The sequence below is a fragment of the Colletotrichum jinshuiense genome, chromosome 7 (assembly GCF_051148585.1).
Source record: "Colletotrichum jinshuiense chromosome 7, complete sequence".
NCBI classification, from domain to species: domain Eukaryota; kingdom Fungi; phylum Ascomycota; class Sordariomycetes; order Glomerellales; family Glomerellaceae; genus Colletotrichum; species Colletotrichum jinshuiense.
Genome location: NC_139314.1, coordinates 3,209,374 through 3,218,429, shown reverse-complemented (window position 1 = coordinate 3,218,429; position 9,056 = coordinate 3,209,374). Strand labels below are relative to the sequence as shown.

General features: G+C 58.8%; 1 protein-coding gene across 1 annotated transcript; it reads left to right on the top strand.

Annotated features, from left to right (window-relative positions):
• Positions 1 to 7,421: 7,421 nt before the first annotated feature.
• EsH8_VII_000832 (SAM complex subunit SAM37) lies at positions 7,422 to 8,988 on the top strand (the record flags this gene model as incomplete). Its single annotated transcript, XM_083270965.1, has 2 exons — positions 7,422 to 7,575; positions 7,817 to 8,988. 2 exons carry the CDS (start codon positions 7,422 to 7,424, stop codon positions 8,986 to 8,988), a joined length of 1,326 nt encoding a protein of 441 aa, XP_083128522.1.
• Positions 8,989 to 9,056: the final 68 nt, after the last annotated feature.

Genomic DNA, 9,056 nt, shown 5'->3' with positions numbered 1-9,056 from the left:
TTATTTTTCGACCTCGCGCCTGGAATTGTGAAGTCGTATCGTGACCGCCTCTCTCCCTCTCTCAAGACGGTTTCCACTCTGTCCTCTCTCTCACACATACACCCCCCCCTGCCCTGACTGGGCTGGGCTGGGCTGGGCTGGCTGAGGATGGAGATGGGAGATTGGCAGATGGAGACGTTGGAACAAGTTGGAGGCGGTGGAAGTCTTCCATGAGAGCTTCCATGCATGAGGCGGGCTGGGGGCGGAACTCCTGCGACTCCATTCCTCACGGTCCTTGATATTGGGCGAGATCCAATTTCTCCATGTTGAGTGGGAAAGCGGGTCGCCAGTTCGGTTCGTTCGCTTCACTGCTCCCGATTCTGATGATTCAACAGAGTCCGTGTTCCCTGGCCCTTGCTCCTCGTCCCCTGTCCGTCGTGCTGCAAGATGGGCGATTTCGACTGGAGCCGCCGGGCCCCTTGAAGCGCTCATGACAGGCAGCCTTTCTAATTTGATGATGATTGTCACCCTTGCGCTGCCTTCTTCAGCTTGCCATGTTTAAGCCCTCCCAGGCAGCGCCGCTACCCGAGCGAGGTAAAAAAGCACACCAAGGCTCACCAGGGGGGTGAAGCGGGGGGGGCAGTGTGCAGTAGTGTTAGCTGGCTGACTGACTGCGGCCACGACTGCGAGCAACACTGCAGCAGAAAAGAAGAAAAAAAGAAGCCCCCCTGAAGAAATTGTATTTTGGCTGCACCTGATGCAACAGACGGTCATTCTCCACGGGGTCGCTGGCCCCGCTATGCGCAGCAGGAATGTGCTGATTTCAGCTCGCTCGAAATGCGCGGTTGCGGGCTGCGTGTCCTACGTGCGGCCGGAGTCCAACGCTGTAATTACCGCGCCGAAGGGAAAAGGCAAAACAAAGCAAACCAAAAATAAGGCCGCGAATCTACTACGGGCGCAACGTTTGATGGCTGAGCCGCGTCGCGAGATGTAAGCCCGCAGCCCGTCGGGGATTACGCGGACAAGGGGTGTGCTCCCGTCAGAGGCTCTGAGAGGGAGCCGCGGGAGAGTTTGACACAGTTGAGACGGTGAGCTGGCTAGATGATTAAGCGAAGGCTCGTTCGTCGTCGTCGTCAAGCCGAATCCCAGGCTGGTCGCAACTTTATGTTGTCCCTGTAGCCGGTTGATTGGCGTCGTCTGAAGTTGCAGGAATAAAGGAGCTTTGGTTTTTTGTGTGCGACGAGTGTACTGGGCTGGCCGTGTTTGAGCGGTGAGCGTCGCAATCTCCCTGACCGTTTGAGGTTGAACCGTAACAGGAAAGTAGGGACAGGGGTGGCATTGGCAGAGACGGCGGTGCCGAACCTGTCTCCTTTTTTCTCCTCTGACGGCCCCTTTACCTTAATCTGGACGGTTCGCGCTGGCGTAGCTGGCACCAATGGCACGGACGGCCGGAGCAGCAGCCAATCTCTCCGTCTCCGTTCCTGCCGACTGAGAGGCCACGTCCAAGATGGTGAGAGGCGAGTGGATACGGTGGTGGTGTTGGGTTGGTGGTGGTGGTGCCAAGGCCTGGGCTGCTGTGACAGGGGGGGAGGAGGGGAGGCACCACATGTTCAGTTGTTCAGGGCAGTGACACTCACTTTGCGTACCTACTTTGCTCTCCTCGCTCGCACACCCCTGTACGCGTGCTTGTTTCATTTCCTTGTGTTGCGGCGGTCAAGACCCCACGGTGACTCTGGCGCTGCGTCACCGCCAAATGGGGGAAAGGGAGACGGGGGGGGGAGGAGGGGAGGGGCAGCGAAACTGGAAGTGGAAGATGAGACGAGACGATAACGGTGCCCGCTGGGGACGGAGGCGAAATACGGTCATTATTTTTGGACGTCCCCACCGTCCCGGCTCAGCCAATTTTGTCCTTTTTTCGCTGCCGAAAGGGATCGGAAAGTAGTGTAGGGTAGGTGCGCGCTGACGAGAGAATTGCGATACGGAGGGAGCCCCACCCCCTCGCCCATTCCACCCGTTCCACTCATTCCACACAAGACACACACACACACAACCGTCCAGTCCACGCACCGTTCACCAAGGCACCACCGCACTACCACCACCAGCGCAAGCTTTAATTTTGGCAGCGTAAGCGTCAGGTACAAGGGGTCAAAGTACTGACGTACTCGACCCAGACGGCATTTCCCACCAAATTCCTTTCTTCACCTTCACTTTACCGTCACACCCCTGCCCCGTCCACGCCCCCCTCCAATTACCCCTGGACTTGCCCATGAACGCCCACCAGCTCACACCCCCCTCCCCCCCCTGGCCCCAAGAGAGACACCAGTGCCCGATCCAAGGTCAAGCTGGGCTAATACCCTGGCAAGGTTTCTGGCTGTTCCAAAATTGCAGAGTCTCGGACAGCGAGCTCTGCAAACAGGTGCCAGCCAAAATGTCCTCCCCCACGGCCGCATTCGTACATACATAAGGCACCCGACTCCCCCCCTAGTATCATCTAGCTACGAACTCTTGATCAGATCAACCACTTCACAGACTAATTCAGACGACTCTCCAGCCTACTACTACTACTACTACAACCTCTTGGTTACTTATCCCTCTCAAGTCCTCCTTCTCAGAAATACTCTTTGTCTCATTTCAACGGCTTACAACCACCGCAACAACTCTCTCCAAGGCTACTCTCACGCAGCCTTAACCCAAACCTCCTACCACCAAAACAACTCCATACCCTAGGCAGCTCTTCCCAGCTGTCTCAACACCGTCAAACTGGCTTCTTCCGCAAACAACGACTTCGTCACCATGCCCGCCCAGCGCCCCTCGCAACTGCCTCCCTGCCCCGGCCCCCCGCCTCAGCGCCCTCTCCCTCCTCTGCCCACCCGGGGTTAAGAGTGCCAGGCCCTCAGGCCTCGCGCAACTACCGACAATGGCCATTTATTTGCCTTTGCCCTTTGGATTCGCTGCTCCCTAGAGCAGCGATATGAACAAAACCCCCCCTCGGATTGGAGCTGGCACCGGTGTCTTTGCAGTCGACAATACGGATCGTAGGGACTCTCCCACAGCTCCCAGGACATCAATTGCGAACGAAACAACACAGAAACCCCACCCGGCGGACGACACAGTCAGGAATTCGTCGGCCCGTTCTGGCATCCCGCATGGGACGAGATTACCACGCTTTCGGTCATGCATGCCATCGCCTCCCATGTGCTGGCCATGCATGCACCACCCACACCACCCACCCATGACGGAGGAACTCACATCTCAGCCGCCCTCGCGAACCCGGACAAATGCAATTGCCCCTCTCCCGGCGCGGGCAACATCATCTCTGCATCACGATAACGTCCGCGGTCACGAGTTGTCCCGAGGCGGTCTCCCGAATGGGCCTCCCAAACACACAATCCCGCCAACCACCCTCATTTTCCTTGCTTTCGTGCCGGCCCGCGTCTTTAGGAGCTGGGCTCTGCACGCAACGCCAAGAACAACCCCACGAACACGCAACAACCCACCTACTTGGCTTCGTCACTGATTGCAAAGACCTGCAATATTTCCGCCATACCACCTTGTATTACCACCCTCGCACTTCTTAAACCGCTCAAACGAGTGGTGTCTACGAGACACACAAACAAACCAAACCATCTTTAATCTACGACCTACAACGGAACGAGCAAAGCATCATTACGGGACCAGGAACACATCAACGTCTTTATCACGCGCCATTTTCACAACCTCTACAAACATGTATCATTAGAATATTGTCAGGGAGGCTCTCACATGAGCCTCACCCTTTTTTTCCCACTTTGTCGTCGCCGATACCCCCCTTCCCCTTCTCAGAGAGATGGATGGGTTCGACGGAAAGTATGAGCGAAGTCTTTTCGGAGCTTGAAGTAACTTGGGATACACAACTCAAAAAGTTGAGAGGAGTTTCATTCTTACACATCGCACACACGGATTGGCCACTGAGTGAGCTCAGCATTTGGACCAATCTAGATGAGAGAGAGAAAGTTATATAATATCACAAATAATTCTTCAAAATCACTTGACCCTCATTCGCCGGTGCCCCATCGTGACTTGTCCAAATCTCTCTCCTCCGCCCCCTCACTCACTCACACTCAATTCACACTCACACACCCACACAGTCTCATTCCAAATGCAGTCGTCCGCCATGGGTCATGAGGCGGTACCGAGCTCTTGCCCCCTCACCTTGTGAGACAGCATGGCGCGAGCAACCATCCCACTCACGCACGACATTCCAGATTCTCCCTTTACCCGTCCAAGCCGCAAGAGCGCGGGGTCCGCCAGCCGATCTTCCCAACCGAGAACCCCCGTGCATCCCGACCACCCCCAATGAGGGGAGGGGGGGGGGGGGAGAAGAGGAGGAGTTCGCGTTGCCGATGTTACGGTGCGGCGGCCCATTCGGACGACCATCTACAATAATACCACCTACCGCACCTACCATGTTCCCCCCAGGCCACGCATAACCGACCCGACCCGAGCAGCAGCCGCATTCGCAAACGGACGCGGTCATATCTCATGGCCCGGCCCATTCGCCGTCCAAGGCAAAGGGAAAATCACTCAGTCCTGTTACAGCATTTTCATGGGGCAGAGTGCGTGCGTGTGTGCATCAAACCACAACCCCGGCCCGGCGGGCGGTCCACGTATCTCTCTCTCTCTCCGCACCTGCAACGGAGGAACCAGACATCTACGGACATGCGTCGACGGGAATCCTTTCCTTTCCGTCTACGTGATACATGGCACCGACGAAGAAGGGGGGCCGCCTAGGGGGCCCCAGGGAGGGGGGCGGGAGGGAAATCGATGCCAATTGAGGGCAAACCGAGGGGTGGATAAGAGATCATCTGAGATCTTCCGTCCCATACCCTCATGATTTCACCGTCATTTTGCAAGGGGGGGTCGGGCGGAGGAGGGTGTTGAGATGTGCGGGTAGGGCGGCCAGTGACGGTCTGCACGTTGCGCACATGGACGAGCCGATTGTGTGCGAACCGGGCTGGCTGAGCTGGGCTTGGCCGGGCTGGGCTGGGTGGTGGTTGTGATTCGGCTTTTCTTCAGCGTTGCTCATCTCGCCTAAGTGAGGATGCAGGACAAACACATGCCTTAGGGCGGATCAGTGTTTTTTTTGTTGTTTTTATTTTTTTTTGTTCCCCCGGTACTGATTACTATTCCGTCCTGCTTCAAGGATTCATGGGTAGGGTGCCGCGATGCGCGGTTGTTTGTTTTAATCCCCTCCCCCCCCCCCAGCCTCTCCCCCCTCCCCTCCCTTATCGTGTGATAATCTGCCAGAACATGAGGCCATGTTGAGCGTCGAGCGAGCTGAACATTGAGCGCGCGCTGCGTGGTGATTGAACGCCCGCCGCCTCCGCCCCCCCATGTTATTGCGTGCGTGTTGCTCACCCTCACGGGCCGAAGAGAGAGGCCTCGCGAGGCGGGCGGGACGATGGTGGGCGCAATTTCATTTCTCGGGTATCGACGAACTGCCGTTCGCCCTAGCCTACGGGGTGTACACGCAAAAGAAGTGCAGGCGCAAAGGATGGAGAGCTATCGAAGGGTTCACCAGGACCCCTAATTTTGTTGTCCTCTACCTCCCTCCCCCGAGAGGCATTGCGATAGAATGAGGCTCGCAGGGAGGGAGACACAGACAGAGACGGGAAAGGGGTGGGGGCGGGAGAGCGGAATGTTGGACCCCTAATTCCAACTCCCCCTCCCTCCCCCAACTGGGAGCAATTTGACGTCGTAGACGGTTCTCGACGCCGTCGTTTATGGGCCCTTAACCAGCCGTCCTCCTTCATTACGTCGCACGGGAGGCTGTGTGCTAAGCAACCCAAGCATTACGGCGTAATTAAAATGAGCCCTCACTCTTTGCCGCTAGCGTGTTTGGCAGGGAGAAGGGCATGCGTGAGTTTGTGTGTGGAAATGGGGCCGGTATGGCATGGGCTGCCGAGAGTTTGTAGCGGCGGCGAGGCGGCGGCGTCGCGCCAAAATGGAAATAAAAACGGAGCCGCCGTGGGCGGAAACCGTCAAACGTGGTGCGGCAGCATCGTGGGGTCCACCGCCACAACAGTTTTCCCCTTTTTATCTTTATTATTTTGTTGGTCGTTGTCCTCCCCCCTTTGTTACTGCCATTTACATGTTCTCCTCGGGGCGCGCCCACTCCACTCTAGCAAGCCAAAGATATTTTGGTCCGAGTACGAGGATGAATTCGTAACGCGTAGTTTAAACTATGCTGGGTTAGGGTAAAGTGCGGTACGGTATGGATGGCATGGTGCATCCATGGGGGACCCCTTTCATCAGAGTGACACCCGTCAGCTACCCCGGGATGGGTATAACAAAATGCAAAATGCGATGCCCCTCGTCGCAGTTTTGCCCGTGGATCTATGGGTTCACGGATTTATTTTACCTCTGGCCGTCCTCCACCCCCCACTTGACGAGCTTGACGGGTTTGTTTGAATCTGTATGAAACAGGGGCGGTGTTGGTCCATTGTTCTCCAGAGCTCGATCTGCCTGTCAATCTGTTTCCGTTTGGTATGTTTCTAGTGCGTCTGAAATTCAGACGATTTAGATTGCTGAGATTCCTGCGCCGCGGGCCCCGGTGGGTTCGGCAGGTTGCGTACCTGCCTTAGCGGTGGCGAAGCTCTGCCCATGTCGTCGCAGTCGTCGTCAAGCAATACGGTTTAGTCGGGAGGCAAACCGTCGTGGAGGTGTGGGGGAGGAGTGTGATACGGATGCTGCTGGACCGCGAGGAATTCTGAAACGGTACCATCTTGTCGACGAGGGCCGAAATAACAAATTTACAACAAGAATAATTTACTTGATGATCTGCCTGCGGCGACGTTGTTTTGCAGGTTTCAAGGCCGGATCGTCAGGGGGTGGTGGTTGACATTGCCCAGGAATGGTAACCCGCCTTCGATGCAGGTCCGGGGCGCCGTGGGTGGCAAACGGGCGGGAAGGCAAGACATTGGACCGGGCGGGTAGCAGATCGGCCCCCCCCAACCCCAGAACCGCTATCAGCTTATCATCACGTGATCTCGCGCCGAGGTCGCAACAACCTTTTCCTTTCAAGCTCGGACGGGATCGTCGCGGCGCATCAGGCGATGAAAGGAATGCAGGGGTTCCTTTTTTTTTTTTGACAACCCCCCAGGCACGTACACTACATCACTAAAAGTGCCTTACCGTGCTGCTGCCTTCCGGATCATCAGGGTCGTCTCTCGCCGTGCGCTGAAACTATTGAGTCATCGCCAAAGCTAGAAAGCCTCCGTCGCCGTCATCGACTCTCGGTCGCATTTCAAACCACCTTTGCGCCCGCACGCTAAGACTTGAATTGATCAGGGTCCGGGACTGAGAGGACAAGACGAAAGAACAGCGTGAATCCGGTACCTGGGAACCGCACGCCCGCCGCCCGCATACGTTGACGTTTACCTGGCACTCCTCACGCACACGCAATGGATGTCCTCGAGCTCCACGTCTGGGGCCCGGCTTTCGACCTCCCCTCCATCGACGCCGAGTGCCTGGCCGCTATCGCATACCTGCACACTGCCCTCCCAAGCTCCCAATGGCGCCTGGTCCCGAGCAATGACCCTGCCGTCGACTCATCAAGTAAGGCCTCACCTCTGCCTCATCTCACACTTACACACCTGCACCCCAATCCCACCCCCACCCCTCTTCCCTGTCTTCACCCCTCTCTCTGCCTCTAACCTCCCGAGGTCACCGTTAATTTCGCCCACCCACGCGGCCTCGTCCCACCATGACTCCCCCTTCACAAAGAATCACACAAAGAGTCACACAAAGAGTCACAAAGGACCCGAGAAACAATGCGGCCTCGCTAACCACCCCCTAGACCGCCTCCCCGCCCTCAACGCCAACGGCGTCTGGGTAACGGGCTACGCCTCCATCGTCGCCCACCTGGCCTCACTCTCGCCCGAGTCCCCGTCTTGGGACCTGGACCTGGACTCCCGCCTCACCGCGTCCCAGCGCGCCGACGCCCTCGCCTACGGCGCCTACGTCGAGGCCCAGCTCGCCCCGTTGCTTGACGCCGCCCTGTTCAGCACCCACGAGAACTGGACCACTGTGACACGTCCCGCCTTCAGCCAGCTGCTCGGCTTCCCCCTGAGCTGGACCGTACCAGGCCTCCTCCGCACCCAGGCCGTGGCCCGGTCCGCGCACCTCGGGCTCGACGGGCTCGGGGCCGATGACGACGAGGACGGCAACGCTGAGGCCCAGGGCGGCGCCCTGGACCGCGCGATGAAGCACCTGCCCGTCTCCGGGAAGAAGAGCGTGCTGGAGGAGATGAAGGCGGGCACGGCGCGGGGCATCAGGCTGCACGCCGTCACCGTCGACGCGCTCGCGCCCCTGGAGGAGCTGAGGGCGCGCGACGAGGAGTCGCAAGGGGAGAAGAAGCGCTTCTTCGACGGCGAGGTGCCGACGTCCCTCGACTGCCTCGTCCTCGGCTACCTCTCCCTCATCCAGGCGGTCCGCCTGCCCCAGGACTGGCTGCGGACGATCCTCGCCAAGAAGTTCCCGCACCTCAGCGCCATGGCCGCGGACCTCCGCAACGAGTGCCTCACGAGCCCCGGCGCCCTCCCCTGGGTCGCCGCGCCGTCCTCGTCGCTCCGCACCGCTACCCGCTTCCTCGACAACGTCGCCCAGGTGACGCCGAACCTCGGTGAGGCGTACCTGAACGAGTGGCGGCGGCGCGCCGAGAAGAAGGCCCAGGGCGTCGCCGACCGGAGGACGCTCGCGCTGGCCGGCGGGGTGCTGGCCGCCGGCACCGCCATCGCCTACGGCGTCTGGGTGTACCGGAGCCTGCCGCCGTGGGGCATGCGGACCCAGACGTGGATGGCGGAGAAGAGGGGCCTGAGCAGGTTCGGCGACCTGGGCGCGATGCTCGACTTCTCCCTGGGGCTCGCGGACCCGGTGCCGCAGGCGAGCCCGTCCGCCGGGTGGGGGGGAAGCTTGGACACGGGGGCGACGGAGCAGAGGGTGGTCGAGTCGGAGCTGAGCGTCGACTAGAGGATGGCCGCAAGCCCATTAATGCAAGTATCACTGCGCCCGCCGGAAGCTGTTTGTTTGGGCGGATG